General features: G+C 47.0%; 1 protein-coding gene across 1 annotated transcript in view; it reads left to right on the plus strand.

The window, feature by feature from the left end:
* Positions 1 to 15,903, plus strand: part of PLOD3 (procollagen-lysine,2-oxoglutarate 5-dioxygenase 3) — a 28,047-nt gene extending 12,144 nt beyond the window's left edge. Inside the window, exons 5-19 of the mRNA XM_063301501.1 lie at positions 791 to 903; positions 1,917 to 1,980; positions 2,680 to 2,777; positions 3,201 to 3,302; positions 3,426 to 3,557; positions 4,914 to 5,035; positions 6,078 to 6,182; positions 6,290 to 6,415; positions 7,102 to 7,243; positions 7,969 to 8,082; positions 8,738 to 8,803; positions 8,895 to 8,999; positions 10,716 to 10,862; positions 13,532 to 13,657; positions 14,519 to 15,903. Of these exons, the coding sequence (XP_063157571.1) occupies positions 791 to 903; positions 1,917 to 1,980; positions 2,680 to 2,777; positions 3,201 to 3,302; positions 3,426 to 3,557; positions 4,914 to 5,035; positions 6,078 to 6,182; positions 6,290 to 6,415; positions 7,102 to 7,243; positions 7,969 to 8,082; positions 8,738 to 8,803; positions 8,895 to 8,999; positions 10,716 to 10,862; positions 13,532 to 13,657; positions 14,519 to 14,674 (1,718 nt within the window). The 3' untranslated portion in view covers positions 14,675 to 15,903. The remainder of the gene's footprint in view (positions 1 to 790; positions 904 to 1,916; positions 1,981 to 2,679; positions 2,778 to 3,200; positions 3,303 to 3,425; positions 3,558 to 4,913; positions 5,036 to 6,077; positions 6,183 to 6,289; positions 6,416 to 7,101; positions 7,244 to 7,968; positions 8,083 to 8,737; positions 8,804 to 8,894; positions 9,000 to 10,715; positions 10,863 to 13,531; positions 13,658 to 14,518) is intronic.
* Positions 15,904 to 16,697: the final 794 nt, after the last annotated feature.

Below are 16,697 nucleotides of genomic sequence, written 5' to 3' on the forward strand. Positions count from 1 at the left end.
ATTTGCCGTTATGATGGTGATGAAACAGTAGCCTTGAGACCAGTCCTCACATTGACAACCTGCACAAGGTCTGTAAAACAAAGGAACGCTGAAGTCAGATCATAAGCACAGTTGCAGTTTGGCATAGCGACCGCTTCACTTAACGAATGAGTTGCTGGTTCCAATTGCAGCTACAAAATGAGGACTACGTGTAAATCAAAATCAAAGGAGCCATTTATGGCTAAGTGTAGTGTGTGAATCACTCCTTGGGAGGCCTTGAAGGTTCATTCTATGTCTATTACAATTGCTGCTATCGTTCTTTCAGGCTAATGCCAGCCATGTACCTTTTGGGTACTTACAAGTTTGTATCGGCAACCATATGGACTAGATTCTTGTCTCCTTTTTCAAGCAGAGGTTCTCAGCATACCAAATTGTTCATCTGCAGTGCCAGATTATGGGTTGGTATAGCAAGCCAGCATGGTAGAGAATACAGAGTGCCCTGGAGAATTCCTTGATCTCTGTTTACCTTGGTGCATTTCCAGAAAGGCAATGTTCATGTCTTGCCTGGAGTGGGCAGGATAATCACCATCCTGGTGGTTCATAAGGAATTCTAGATCAGGTGAAGTGCTAAAAAGCACCTGATGATTTGGCGAGCCAGCAGTTTCATGAGCTAAGTTCCAATCTTCTCCAAACATGGAAGTGTCGTATCGTATGAGCATTTGCTTAACATTAGAGCAAAATGTTTAGAAGTTTCTAGTCCATAAGAATATCTTGTTACGCAGCTCCCAAAAGCAGCATTTCTGCTTTCCAGGGTTCATTGGCTATGCCCCTGTCATCAACCGCATTGTCCAGCTGTGGAAGTACAAGGATGATGATGATGACCAGCTGTTTTACACACGCATTTACTTGGATCCCGCCTTGCGGGTGAGTGCTGTGAGAAACTCACTGTGTGGTTTTTGTAGTCCTTACTTTCAGTTACTCTGTCTCTGTTAAAGATATTTGGCCCACATCCCCCACTTGCTAAAATAGGTTTTATAATTCCTGACATTGCCATTCCAACAGCTCTGTTCCCACAGTGGCCTTTACTGCATCAAGGAAGGGGTTAGAGCTATCCTAAAACAGTCCCAGTCTTGCCTAAAGTTAAGCTGATTCCATCCAGTCAGTGGGAACAGCCAAGCCGAGTCAGTTTCTCTGCTTTCCACCCCTCACCTCCAGGAAACTGAGTAGAAGAGAAAGAGCGGCTGGAAAAAAAAGCCACTCTAGGATGGAACTCATTGCTGAAGCAGTACAAATCTCCCCACCCACTTACTGATCACCAGCAGGGGCTGAGCCATGTCTATTGTTGCCTGCCTGGCCAATGGGAAAGAAGCTAGTGATGTCCTGAAGTCTTGCCAGTAACCTGGTGTCTGAGGGCTCATGGGATATCCAATTCCTACTGGAGAGATTGGGCAGGGAACTCTGTATTCCCCAAAATGATACTTTTGACCCAGTTAGTGTGATGGTGTGCCAGAACCACCAGTAAGGAAGTTTAACTGGAGTAGTAGCTACCTGTTTTAAGTCTGTTCTGGGAACAGACCCAACCTATGAAAAGCTGGAATGCATGCAGGATGCATGTAATCTAATGCAACATATGATTAGCAGACTCTTAAAAATGGTGCAAAAGACAAGTTACGCAGTGACACTGGGAGGAGTTGCTAAACTGAGCCTTAGGTTTCTCCATCCCACTTTTGAAGAGTAAAGAATGGGGTGGCTGTAGCCAGGAAGGTACTCAGTACTTTACAACATACCAGGAACTGACTCTGGATCTACAATGCCCCCCACCCCATTGCTGAGCTACAATTCACAGTAGCTCTGGGTCTGCTTTGTAACTGGAGCATGGAGGGTCTTGCAGGAGGATGAGAAGAATTGTTCTTAGTTCCTCACTGCTGTGTTTGTAGGAAAAATACGGGATCGCCCTGGATCACACATCCAAAATCTTCCAGAACCTGAATGGGGCCATTGGTGAGTAAGTGGTGCTTTCGATGAGAGTCAGCAAAATTATTTCTGGCAGAGGGGGAAAGGCTCGAAGATGGAGAGGAGCAGGAAGGGAGTAGACGGGGTTTGGAAAATCTTGTGACCTGGAGCACAGATCTCAAAAGACGAGGTCTGTCACCTTGACAAACACAGTGGAGTTTAAAACTAATTTGGAGCAGAATTAGTTTTGCCAGAGGTATCCGACAATTTAGTCAAAACAACTATTGTAATAGCATGAAGCAACCACCAACCTTGTGTACATTCCTAAAACCTCACAACGCACAAACAAAAAGGTGGAGTTTGTCTTGGAGTGGTGTGATGCTTGTTTTATAATCTGCACACAGACACAAATGCACACCACGGACGCCTCTGGTTAAGGCCACTATGATTTAATGTGTTTGAAGAACATCCACTGAAGATGACCAGCAGTCTCCTTAGACGTGTCCATGGTGGATATATATGGTCAACTCAGGGTGGTGAACGTACTTAATACTCCTGCCCCCTACTTTCCCCACAACAGCAACCCTGTGAGGTGGGTTGGACTGAAAGAGAGTGACTGGCCCAAAGTCACCCAGCCGGCTTTCGTGCTTAAAGGAGGACCAGAACTCACAGTCTCCTGGTTTCTAGGCCAGCAACTTAAGCCCTACACCAAAGTGGCTCACTCTGCTTTTTCTTCCTTTTTTACAGATGAGGTAGTGCTGAAATTCGAGAAGACCCGCGTGCGTGCCCGGAACGTTGCGTACGATACCCTTCCTGTGATTATCCATGGCAATGGACCTACCAAGGTAACTTGTTCCCGTGCGCAATTTATATTTGCACGACTTCTACCCGGAGCAGGTCTCTGTTCAAAGATCTGGTAAACCGAGCCTGCAGATTGTACCATAGCTAAGCGGCTGTGAGTTCTGCCTGCTTAGGAACTCTGTACGCCAACTTGGAACGCTATGAAGGAAGCGGTGCAAGGTCTAAGTACAGCTCAATAAAGCTGGTATTGAATTTCCATTTGTTCAGGGATTGGGTAGATAAAAACGGCTCCAGTTCCCTCCAATAGCCATTGCTCTCCAAAGATCTGAAATTCAATTCTTCCCTTGTTCACTTGTTGGAGGCAAGGGCCCCAAGGCTGAATCCAGTTTTGGAGGTATTGGAGCAACTGAGCTCCATTCCATCTTTCAGTGAGTTCATTTCTTGACCTTCTCCTTCCCTCCATGCAGTTACAGCTGAACTATTTGGGGAATTACATCCCCAATGCCTGGACATACGAGGGGGGCTGTGAGGTGTGTGATGATGACCTCCTGGACTTGTCGGACGTGCCAGTAAGTCTCCGCAAACCTGGTGGAGCTAAAAGTAGGGGAGGAATGTGACCCGTGTGGGCCTTGGGAAGGGCCTAAGTAGAGCATTTTGAGACACAGGTCTGTTTTGCTGGCCTCCTTTGACAGGAAGAGTCATATCCACGTGTTCTGCTGGGTGTCTTTATTGAAAAACCTACACCGTTCCTGCCTCAGTTTCTTCAGCGTCTCCTGACTTTGGATTACCCTTATTCTCACCTCAGCCTTTTCCTCCATAACCATGTGAGTTGAGCATAATAATTTTGAACATAAAGCAACCCTCCTTGACCTTGGACTGCAGCTCCCATCAGCCACTGGGCCTGCCAGCTAAGGGTGATGGGAGCGGTCTTCCAACACAACTGGAGGGCCACCATGTTGTGGGGAACTGCTGGGAATACCAAACTCCCACTCTGTAGCTTTCTTTATTTGAGTAATTTCTTTGACACAGATTGCTTTCCAGCTCTGTGTCGCTGAAATGAGATCCACAGCTGGGCAAGATATCTATCAGAGAGGCTGCAGCTCTGGAGAGCAAGGAGTAGACATAGTTTCCCCTCTTCCCTTTGTACATTTGAGATCTGCGGGGAAAATACGTAAAAAATGCACCACAACAAAGCTTAACATACCCCAGCTGAATATATAATTAAGCACAGAAGCATATTTCCAAAAGGGAGGGGGAAAAACTACACTTAGCAAATTGAGACTGCTTGCAAAAATATGAAATGTGGAGCAATTCAAAGCAGTGCTATGAAATTTCAAGTAATAAAACATTTCTAGCTTGTAGGAAGGTCGGAGTGGGGCTGGCTGGGTGGAATGTAATGTGGTTAAACTAGAGGGGAATTGAGGATGGGCTTGTGGGTTTAAGAGCCATCCTGTTTCCCCGGCCTTCCTGTCAGCCTTGCGAGGTAGTCCAGACAAGAAGCACCCCCAGGAATACTAGGTGTCTATATTGTAAGGTTACATCAACATAATCTTGCAAGTCTGAAAGTACATCTCTATCCCCTCGTGTTTGCAGTCCAAGAAACTAGTGAGGGTGTAAGGTTGGAGAACCCAGAGGCAATAGCTAATTGCGACTGGGTACTCTAACCTTACACATCAAGGGGAATGAAAAAGAGAAGAGAAATAATGGAGGGACAAGGGATGAGAAGAGAGCAGCTAGCAACAACCCCACTCACAACTGAAAGACTGTGAAGCCACCATCACGCAAGCTGTCAACGCAGAGGAAGGGGTGGGACAAAGAAAAGGCAGGAGGCTTAGGCAGGGAGGTGGGAGGAAGTGGGGCTAGTCGTGGCTTTGACAGCCTGAGAGAAAGACCTAATAAAGAACTTCGCATATCCATCGTGGCTTGTGCTGTGAGTTTCTATAATTAGGCCTTAAAATCATAACTCTCACAGAGGGTCCCTTCTGAGATGTTTGCCATGCTCCCATTCCTTCTGGGGGCTCAGCTGCCTTTTATCTGCCCATTGTCTAGTCTGTGGCTCTTCCTCCTGTCTCCCAAGGTCATTCCCACAGACCATCCCATCACACCTCCTTACTCAAGCCCTGAGATTCCCCTTCCACCTTGGCTGCTCAAGGGTACTGACCTGTCTGATGTTTTGCCAGGAGGTGTATCACGAGCCCCACATCCAAGCTGAGTGGGATCCACTTCGCAAAGCCTTTGGCAGCATCAAACTAATAGGGCCGGAGGAGGAACTGAGTGAGGGCGAAGCCCGAGATATGGCTATGTAAGTAGACACAGGGTAGGAGATGACAGCTTCCGCTATGTAAATTGGTATGAAAGCACAGGGGGGCTAGGGGGTGGGAACGGGGTGCCAGAAGCAAAAGCAGAGATCCAAAGGCACATTCTTAGCAGGGCTGGTGTCATATCCCCCCTCCCCTCTGAAAAGCCAGGCAGAAATTCAACTGGGAAAGCTTTGCTTGTTGCTACTCAGCGCTAACTTCCAAGTATATAATTTTGACTAATGCCAGATTTCAGGCCAGGCACAGCAATGAATTGCGACTCTGCAAAATTACGTTTTGTTTCCTACTCAGGAACTTGCTTACAGCAGAAGTTCCCAGATTTAACATATGTTGATAAGTGGCTTTATTCCAGACACAATAAAGCCATATAAGTGGGGGATATCTGCCTACTCCAGAAGATAGAAATCAAGCCCTAGATACTTGTCTACTTCAGGATTTAAATGCTACTCTTCTCCTCCCTTTAAGCCAACAAAAATATGGCCAGTGTCTTCCAAGCCTTGAGAACTGCTCTGTATTTACATAACTGTTCTGTCTAGCCTGAGAACTGCTGGTTCCTGCGTTGCTACCGTTAGCCCTTACCCCTCTCTCCATCTGCCTAAAGTCTTTTGAAAGGCATAAGAGGGGCAGTGCACTTTCAAGGACTAAAGAAAGCCAAGCCAAGAACTGAAGACCCTTTCCATGTGCCCAGTGTCTTCCTCAATACCTTGATTGATTTTATCTCCCTTTGCAGCCCAGAGGGAACTTGGAAAAGGAACCAGAAAACACTTTGCTTCATGGGATCATGGGAAAAACACAGGGTCTCCATATGTTGCCAAACCAATTTCCTAAATGGGCTGGGGCTGCTGGGGTTGTAGATAACAACTACAGGGTCTCCTATCTTTGGCTTGTGGAGAGAAATGGGCAGCAATGCATCAAAGTTCTAATCTAGTGTTGGCTGGGGAATTCTGGGAGTTGAAGTCCACACGTCTTAAAGTTGCCAAGGCTGAGAAACACTGTTCTGATCCGTCCTCTTCACTTGCATCCCAGGGATCTGTGCCGACAAGATTCCGCCTGTGACTATTACTTCAGCCTCGATGCCGACGTGGTGGTGACAAACCCTGAGATCCTGCAAATACTTGTGCAGGAGAACAAGTAAGCAATTGTTCTACATCCCGCCCAGCTGCAGGCCATATCACCTCTCCTCCCACCCGCTGGCTTTTACTCATCTGACTTCCATGTTACATCTCTGCACTGTCCAGGAACGTGATTGCCCCCATGATGTCTCGGCATGGCAAGCTTTGGTCCAACTTCTGGGGTGCCCTTAGCCCAGATGAATATTATGCCCGCTCAGAAGACTATGTGGAGCTGGTGCAAGGCAAGAGAATGTAAGTGGGAGCTTTGAGCAAATGGATAGTTGGGTGGAAGATGGTTTTTGAGTTACTCAAGACTTCTACAAGTCAGCCAGATGCATCAGCCTTGCCAGGTAGACCAGACAGGAAACCCAACCAGATGAGCTAATTCTACTTTATCGTAAAGCTACATTAACAGAATCTTGCAAGTCTGAAAGTCATTTGGTGCAGCCCCTGCTGATCGGAAACATGCTGCTCTATCAGTCCTGAGTCCCATCAATTGTCAAATGCAGGGAAGCAAATCCTGTTGGAATTCATCCTTGCCGTTGGGGGTTTGGCATTGCTATGCTCCCACGGCTGGCCTATAAGAAGGAAAACATGGTATTTCCACCCCAGTCTGGATGTGGCAAGGCCTGGGTGTCATGCTCCTCTCTTAAGGAAATCCCCTTCCATAAATCTGGTTTCAAAGGTAGCCAAGTAGAACCTCCATTGCCAGTGGAAGTGTGCTGCTCAATCCCAGTTCTTGGGAAGCAACAGGAGATAGCTTCCATCCTTAATCTCTCTCTGAGGCCTTCCAAGAAACTTCTTTGCAACTGGAATGTCAGACTGAATAGTCCTTGGGCATAATCCAAAGAAGTTTTTTTTAAAAAATGTTCTCTTCTGTATACCTTCTGCCTTGTTTGTGTTACTGAGGATTCTCCTGGTGTTTTTCCCTATTGCAGTGGGGTGTGGAATGTCCCCTATATCTCTCAGGTCTACCTGCTGAAAGGGGAGACGTTAAGGCAGGATTTGCCCCAACACAATATTTTCACCTTGGATGACACGGATCCAGATATGGCCTTTTGTAAGAGTGTGCGGGACAAGGTGAGAGTTTTTGCTTTCTTACAGGCCCTTCATCCAAAAGGACTAGGTGAACAAAGTATTTAAAAAGTTGTGTTTTGAATTTTACATTGAGAATATAAATGTATTACAGGTAGTCCTTGGTCAACAACCACTTGTTCAGCAACCATCCGAAGTTATGAGGGTGCTGAATGAGGGGGACTTATGACCAGTCCTCAGAGTTCTGACCCTCCCAGAACCCCCACGGTCTGGGTGCTTGGCAACCGGCTCATACTTAATGGCAGTTGCAACTTCCTGTGGTCACATGATCGCCATTTGCGACCTTCCCTGCCAGCTTTCCACAAGCAAAGTCAACAGGGAGCTGGGAAGGGAAGGTCGCAAGTCACTCCTGTAAGTCACTTGCACTCCCGTGGCTTTTTCCCCTGAAGAGCTGGCTATGGAGTACTCCATAGCGTGCACCTGCAGCACCACCCTCCCTCTCTCGGCATTCTCCCTGGGGAATTCTGGGAGTTGAAGTCCAGACATCTTAAATTCGTCAAGGTTGAGAAACACGGCTCTAGGATCTTGCTCTAAATTTCTGTGCCTTAGCAGAACAAGCACAGGACACATCTTAAACACGCATGTGTATATTTATATTTATATTTATCTAAATTTCTGGTACCTTCTGGCATGTGGGTGCTTGGGGGCACAGGATCATGCAAATGTCCACCTCTTTCCCACCTAAATTTGGGCATATCTATCCTTTCCAGGCCATCTTTCTCCATATTAGTAATCGGGATGATTTTGGACGTCTCCTTTCCACCACTAGATACAACATCTCCCATCTACATCCTGAGCTCTGGCAGATATCTGAGAACCCCTTGGTGAGTGGTCCCAGTCATTCCAAGTTGCACAAGATGGGATCATACCCCACTGCCCCCAGATCTGGGAGGATTTCTCTGGAGTGGGAGAAGAAACTGTGTGCTGATGGAACTACCATTGCAATTTCCAGGGTGTTATGGGAAAGCAAGAAACTGCTGCCCCTGGAGCTTCCCACAATGTCTAAGGCCCTCTGAGGATTCTGGGAATTGTAGTTCCAGCATATCTGAAAGGCCCCTGCTTGAGGGAGGCAGAGATATTGTCATGAGTAAGGATGGCGAGCAGGGGGCTCCCATCCAGACTGTTAAGTGCATGCGTAGCACTGAGGAATTAGGTAGCCATTCAAAGAGACACAGATCGGGACCGCCTTAACCTTTGGGGTTTATATGGCTGGGTTTTTCCCACACTTCTTCAGTTTGTTAGGATTCCTGTTATGTACAAGGAATAAAACATTAGAGACCAGTTCCTTGTCTCAGCAACTGTTTCCTGGCAGTTAGGACAGATATGGTGGCAAGTTCTGCAGAAATTAAATGTTTGTCCCAGGACTGAGTTGCCTGATATACATTAGACTAGAATAGTCTTTGAGCAGGAGATGCACTTCCTGGATATTCTGACAGCTCTCCATGACTCTACCCTTATTTTGTTCCTTCCTTTGGACAGGACTGGCAGGACAAATATATCCATGAGAACTACTCGCAAGTGCTTGAGGGAGAATTTTTCGAACAGGTGACTCTCTCTCTCTTCTCTGGTCCTGTTGAGTTGTCAGTCTCGGTCTCTCAGACTTCCTTCACTCACTCTTCCTTCTCCTCATTGGCAGCCTTGCCCTGATGTTTACTGGTTTCCATTGTTCACCGACCAGATGTGTGACGAGCTGGTGGAAGAGGCGGAACGCTATGGCCGGTGGTCCGGAGGAAAGCATGAGGTGGGCCCATCCCAGCCTTTCTGTCCACTGAGGTTATCGTCCTGGTTGCTCCATTTTGGAAAAGGGTTTAGTAGAGTTGGGAAGAGGGCCAAAGAGGGCCTGCAGAAAGATGAGGGACCTCAAACACCTTACAAGAAGATTTTGAAATCTGAATGTTGAAAAAAGGCATGATTGAGAGGGAGGGCAGTCCGCAGAGTGGTCAGAAGAAGTCAAGATGGTGGCTTCTCCTCTTCTATGTGTGTTGCATGTAAAAAAGGAGTGGTGCTTCACTCACACAGTCACAGCCACCATCTTTTTTGGCCCTTCTCACCCTGTGGATGCCCCTGTCATGGTGTATAAAATGGAGCACGGTGTGGAGAGGGAGGAACACTAAGTTTGGGGTACCCCAAAGGCACCCCCTTACCCTCCCCCCCACAGTATGGAGATTGGAAGGAGATTCAGAAGAGATGAAAGGACAGACTTCTTCACACAGCACATAATCTGTAGAATTCCTTGCTTGTAAGACAGGAGGTTAACTTGGAGGACTTTAAAAGGAAACTTGATAAATTGATGGAGCATGTCTCCAAATTGTAGGGTAAAACCCTCATGTGGATTTTCTAATCTTTAATAACAAAGACTTCCATTTCACCATTTCTTCCTCCAGAAGCTAAGAACAGCTGCCTCTCCCCCAAATTCTAGGCTCTGTTACATTTAAATACAGCCCCAGTCACCAGAAAGCTTGGTTTATGGCTGAGCAATGTTTGGGAAGCCCAAAAACTGTAGCTTATTTGGTAAACCATGTTTTAATACTTAAACTAAACAGGCTTAGTTTAGTGCAACGGGGAAGCCAACTCATTCTCCACCCTTCACACTTGATGGCACTTAGGACCATCTTCAACCCGTTGAGCAATTCTGTATATTTTTGAGAAATGTGTTCGGGACTGGTTGGCTGTTTATTCTGAGGAACATCAGAATAATATTTCAGGCAGGGAGCATATGTTACTCTAATTCGACCCACATCGTTGGGTTGAAGCTTCTGTTGCTAGTTTCAAAGTGCCAGGATTTCATCTGCCTGGAGGAAAAAATGGAGGGGTGGGAACTGTTGGCTAAAGACACATGTTATGCTCTTCTGCAGAGTTTCTCCTAGTGATGAATGCCTAGTAGGAGATTTTGGCATCCTGAATGCACAAGTGGGCGCATGGATGTATGACCTCTGGAGGGTGCTTCATTAGGGAATGTAGCCATTGGGTAAAAATGCAGATGCATCCTTCTTGTTTCTGGTTTACGGATATTAAACTTGCTCCCCTCCACTGGCAACTTTGGTGAGGCACAACAATGGAAAAGAAGCCATCACTCTCCCAGTTTGAAAGCAGATCATTTGCAGAAAACGGGCATTGGCCAGTTCCCGAACAATCTCCTTAAAGGGTCTTCCATTATCCTGGATGTTACATTCCTGTCAACCCTTTGAGGTTGTCCAGACCAGGAAACCAAAATCATGAATACTAATATTATTTTTATTGTAAGGTTACTGTAAGCAAATCTTCCAAATCTGAAAGCCTTTACCTTCCAGGAAACTAGGGAGGGTCCCTTCTGAGATGCTTTCTCCACTCCCATTCCTGCTCTGGACTCAGATTTCTCTTATCCGACCATTGTCTAGGCTGCGGCTCTTCCTCCTGTCTCCCAAGGTTAATTCCCACAGCCCATTACAATTCCTCCCATTCTGCACATCCCATCTAGGACACTCGGCTGGTTGGCGGCTACGAGAACGTCCCCACTGTTGACATTCACATGAACCAAATCGGCTTTGAGAAGGAATGGCTGCAGTTCTTGCGAGACTACATTGCGCCGGTCACAGAGAAGTTCTATCCTGGCTACTATACCAAGGTACCAGCAGCCTGCCTGATGCTCGTAATTGAGGGAATGGGAAAGGTTACTGAGGGCAGAGCAAAGGTACAGAAGGGAGAGCGCAATAGGATCCCTTTTGCAATCCCCAAAGTCATTTGGAACAGGACTGTTGCTTCCCCCCCACCCTTTGGGGGGAAGTTTGTAGGTGTCATCTCTTAAAGCTCTCAGTCCCCCCACCCCATGCAAAGCCCAGCCATAGCCAGTTTGAGAGTGTGGGTCCTTAATTCTCCCTTCCCCAGAAGATATCGGCTGTGCCTACATCAGAAGTGCATTTGTGGTGTAGCAGAAGTTGACCCACAGCTTTGTTGGGAATATTCACTGAAGCTGTTCGGAAAATAAAATCTAAAGGGTTGGTGAGTTGCCTGTTGATAGCAGCTAGAATGGTGGCCACCCAAAAGGGAAAGGATGGAATGGTATCTTTAGATAAATAACATATACAGTAAGCATCAGTATATACTGGCAGCAGAGAAAGTAATCCTTCAATTTCAAACCCTACATTGAAATAGGACAATCTAAATCAGGGGTTTTTGCCCTTGGCAACTTTAAGATATGTGGACTTCAACTCCCAGAATTCCCCAGCCAGCATGCCAACATGTCTAAATTATATTCCTTTTTAAAATATGGCAAGATTTAACGTCCTTCATTAACCAAGGAAACTATGGCAAAGAATGATCTGCTCGGAATATTTTGATGTGGAAAAATATGGGTGACTCATAAAAAGCGTTAGTGGGAAATAGTCTAGATTGGAAATAGCTACAATAAGTTTTTGATTTTTACAAAGCTGTAATATATGAATATTTGGGCATTTTATCATTTCCTGGTTTTGATTGATTGATTTAAAAAATTAAAGGAAACGTACATTCCTAGAAGAGATAATAGTCTAATAGCATCCAGGTGATCCTGTCTGGGTAGAGAAGCTGACAGGAGAAGCCACCAGGAATTCCCAAAGATGTAGGTTAGATGGATAAGTTGACATCCTAGAACAGTGTTTCTCAACCTTGGCAACTTTAAGATGGGTGGACCTCAAATCCCAGAATTCCCCAGCCAGCATGGCTGACTAGGGAATTCTGGGAGTTGAAGTCTACCCACCTGAAAGTTGGCAAGGTTGAGAAACACTGTCCTAGAAGGTGGCAGTGGCAAACCATTTCTGTATTGTTGGCAAGGAAACAGCAGATGCTGCCATGGGATTCTCAAAAGTCACGTTCAACTGGGGGTGTCACTCAGCTTGGCTTCCCTCGCAGGAGTGTTGGGAAGGCAAGTTGTGTAAGTTGGGCAGATATTGCTTATAGGAAAAGAACCCACTTAAAAAAAAAACCTTAGTTTTGTGACTGCATTCAAGTGGTACAGTACCGTTAATGCCAATCAGATTCAAATCTAGCAGCTAGATTTGCATCCATGAAACTTAGTTTTTACTTTGTTTGGGGTTTATTGGGGGGTAGCATTGGGTGAGTACAGCACCTTTGATTAATTTATGGTTAAAGGTATAGTGCAACACCCCCTTCCCCTGAGTGGGCTAAGTCAGTGCCAGTTGGGTTGTGCAAACTTGACTACTGATTTTATAAAGATCAGGTTTAAGATTCTTCTCCTAAAAAGCTCTGGAGGCAAAACTTTTCACTATCGGCCACAACTATTTCCTTTGGGCATTATTTTCATTTCCCAGAATGCCCTAGGCCAAAACTATACCAAGGCCTTATGGGAAACCTCAGTGGCAACTTGCAGGAGGAGGAGAGACACGTTAGTCTATAGTGACAAACAGGTGTCTGGTAGCAACTTTTCTGATGGACAAATTTTAATTAAACTGTAAGCTTTTGTGAGCGGCAGCTCACAAAACACAGAAACAAGAAACACAGACAGATAAGCTAATTCTACTTTATTGTAAAGCTACACTAATGGACTCTTTCAAGTCTGAAAGTACAATTCCCCACCCCCACCCCTTTACAGCCCGGGAAACTAGGGAGGGTCCCTTCTAAGCCTATTGCCCCACCCACTATCCAGCTTCAGGCCATTCTCTCTCTTATCTGACTGTTCCCTAGGTGACATCTCTTTGCCCCGCCTCCCAAAGTCTTTCCCACAAACCATTATGCTTAATCAGATGTTTAGAGATCACTGTATGCCTTTTAATAAAATTTGCTTGTGGGAAAGTGTCACCAGACTCCTGATTCAGCACCAACCATAAGCCAAAAAACCCCAGTTAAGAATGTCCATCAATGCTGGGAAAGCTCTTTCAGAATTAAACCTATGTGCATGAATGAAACAAATGAATATGTTCAGTTCCTGGAGATAGCATGGTAACATTCAAGTTTTCTATCAAGAGTATGACCATGATTTGTCATTGGCCTTTTTTGGATTTTTTTTTTGCGGGGGGGACTGCCTGGTCCATCTTACAGCCTTGGTTGTCTCCTTCCCAAGGACGGACCAGATCTAACCTTACTTAGCTTTTTCAAGGTCAGCCCTGGTGCTGTCATCTACTGACTCTTTGCTGTCCACCAAGCAATGAGATCTGTCAGTGGTAAGAAGGTGGGTTGGGCACGTTGTACCTGGAGTGAACACGGTTGCCCCATTTTGGGCTCGTGTGCGGGCGTACACAGCGTGCTGTCCTCTACCCTGCCTTCGCCCAGAAGGCGCTAACTCGAGTCTCCTGTTCTCAGGCCCGTGCGATCATGAACTTCATGGTCCGATACCGTCCAGACGAGCAGCCTTCACTTCGCCCCCATCACGATTCCTCCACTTTCACCATCAATGTTGCTCTTAACCATAAAGGGATAGATTATGAGGTGAGTGCCCTTGGAGGGCAGGTGGCTTGTGTGAAGTGCTGGGGGCTCCCCTGTGCAAGGCTTGGTCTTGGATGCTTTTGGGTTACCAAAGGGGTGGGGTTCTAGGGTTTCAACAATTCCCGGGGTAAAACGATTTGAACCTTGCTGTGTTGTGCAAACCTAGCCTCTGTTTGCCTGATGGATGGATGATGTGCCATCAAGTCAGTTTTGATCCTTAGCACCTACACAGAAAGATGATCGGTCTCCAGCCTGGTACTTCAGGTCTTCCAACCCTGCACCCATTGCCATTGTATCCATCCACCTTACTGCTGGTTGTTCTCTTCTCTTTCCTTCCTTTTTTCCCAGCATTATAGGCTTCTCAAGAGAGCTGTCTTTGCATACAGGTAGTCCTCACTTAACCATTCATTTAGTGACGGTTCAGACTTACAACAATGCTGGGAAAAACAACTTACAACCAGTCCTCACACTTGTGACTGTAGCAGCATCCCCACGGTCACATGATCACGATTTGGGCACTTGGCAACTGGTTTGCCTTTATGACCATCACAGCATCCTGTAGTCATGTGATCGCCATTTTCTACCTTCCCAGCCAGCTTCTGTCAAGTAAAATCAATGGGGAGCTGTGATTCGCTTAACGAACACGTGGTTCACTTAACACCCACAGTGATTCACTTAACAACCACTGCAGAAAAGGTCATACCGGGTCAGGTTTGCTTAATGACCCCTTCTCTTAGCAACCAAAATTCTGGGCCCAGTTGTGGTTGTTAAGCGAGGACTACCTGTAATGCATCCAAAATATGATAATCTGAGCCTCGTCTCTTGTCTGTCTAGAACGGTTCTTTTTGCTCTGTCCCTCAATAGGGAGGCGGCTGCCGATTTCTCCGCTACAATTGCAAAGTGGAATCTCCCCGCAAGGGCTGGAGCCTGCTCCACCCAGGACGTCTCACCCACTACCACGAAGGTTTGCCTACCACTTGGGGCACTCGCTACATCATGGTTTCCTTTGTGGACCCCTAATGCTGGCACCCCCAGCTCCCCCCTCCAGCCCCGGATCATCGAGGGCGCCATGGCGGCCAGCGCAGGGGAGAGGTGCGGAAAACGGGGGAAACCTCTTCAGCTTCATTGCCACGAAGTGCCTTCAAAAGCAGAGAAAGGGACAACTGGTTTCCAAGCGCAAATGGACTCAGATCTCACTCAGCCCTTAATCTTTGGTCACCACTAGCATCTGGAGCTGCCGTCGCCTTCCTTCTGTCATCTCCCAGGGCCCCAAGATCGGAGAAACGAAGAGGCAATTCCGCTCTTCCCTTCGGCCGGCTGTCACTTGATCAGGATGTGCGGCAAGGCCAGTCCCCGAGGCCCAGCCTGCAAAGAATTCTTACCACGTTAAAGGTGATCAGAATTGTGGGGCTGAGTCTCTCCGTAGGATGGAATTGATTTGCTCCCTGCCTTCCCCACGGTCCATCTCTTCTGCTCCTGATTTTCTCCCAGACCCCTCCTTGGGCTACAGGCTGCCTGTGAGCCGGGTCCTCTCCGAAACCAACTTTGGCAGCGCAGGGCTGAGGATCTGGGTGCGTGTGAAACAAGAAGGGGGCTTCATCCCCACTCTCCCTTGTGCATGAGAAGATCGGGAAGGGGCTGGAAGTTCCCTTGGGGTCTCTCTCTTCGTTTACAAAAGCAACACCAGAAAATCAAAGAGGGCGATGAAGGAAGAAGACAAATGAGAGGTATAATTGGTCCTCTTGCTGTTCCTTCACTTCTGGTGCTGGAAGAAAAGTGGCTTCTCTATAGCCCGCCCCTTGGCTCAAACGGGGCTGGTAAGAGGGAGGGAGGAGCAGATGGGAGGCTAATACAGTTACCATCCTGCCCCGGCCCCGCAAAAGCTCTCAAGGCATTTTGAAATTCTTAGGAATGTTAAGTACTGCAATGGGAGCAGAGATACCACTCCCATCTTATTTTCCAGAGCTGGGCAGAGCCCCAGGGCTACAAGTCTTCCTGTCAAGCTACTTAAAGGATATCTTGGATCTTTTCGGTAGCTAAGGGACTTTCTTCTGAGATGGCTTCTTCCCATTCCTTGAGCCACGAGGCTCTCCTGGGGAGCTCGTGCAGCCTCCCATAATACTGTGAGCCGCCGGCTATCGGTCTGGCAGGTGGAGGGGTGGAAGTGTGCTAGCTGGGTTGTGTACGAAGCATACTTTAAATTATTTCCCATTGGGCAGCACACTGAATAAAGCTCCGTTTTAAAAGAGGTAGGTGTGTTCATCCTTACTCAGGAAGGGGAGAAATGAAGTTTTACAACCAGGGCTGTAGGCATGCTCCTTGGTTAAAGAGCTTTAGGTTAGGCAAGGACACAGTGTTGGAAGAGACTTTAGAGGTCAGCTCCTGCTCGCTGCAGAACCCACTGGAACATCTCTAGCAGATGACCCTCCAGCCTCTGAAGACCTCCAGTGAAGACCTTGCTATTTCATGTGGCCGTCTGTTCCACCGGCTGACAGCTCCTAGTCAATGATTCGTCCCTCCTGACACCCAGCCTAGACCTTCCACTTTAACCCATTGCTTCTAGATATTCGCAATGATACAAGGCTGCCATGCAGAAACTAAACCAAGGGATCAGCCTGCCTTCCAGGATCCTCCCAGCCAGGAATTCTAATCGGTGGGAAATTCTCAAACCCAGACGTGCTTTTCTAATGGGAAGAAAACTAGCCCAGCCATTTGAGAGACCCATAATTGGGGCTTCCTTTCTGGAAGCAGCTAAGCCAGTTTGGTTTCTGCATCTGGAACAACTGAGCCATCCCTTCACAGCCTTCCCCGCCAAGACAGCCAAATAATATTCCTTTCCGCGCCAGCCGGTAGGTCCGATCTCAGCCCAGAGAAGTGAATTTTACACAGAGGCCTGTATTCTCATCTCCAACTGCAGCCTTGAAATGCAATCCTGGGCCGTAAAGCTAGGACTGCCCGCGTGTCACACTTGTGTGCTCCAGCTGAGTTCTGAAGCTGGAAGACCCCATATAAGGTAAAAGGCCTTGTTCATACAACATATTAA

The sequence above is a fragment of the Candoia aspera genome, chromosome 4 (assembly GCF_035149785.1).
Source record: "Candoia aspera isolate rCanAsp1 chromosome 4, rCanAsp1.hap2, whole genome shotgun sequence".
Lineage (NCBI taxonomy): Eukaryota > Metazoa > Chordata > Lepidosauria > Squamata > Boidae > Candoia > Candoia aspera.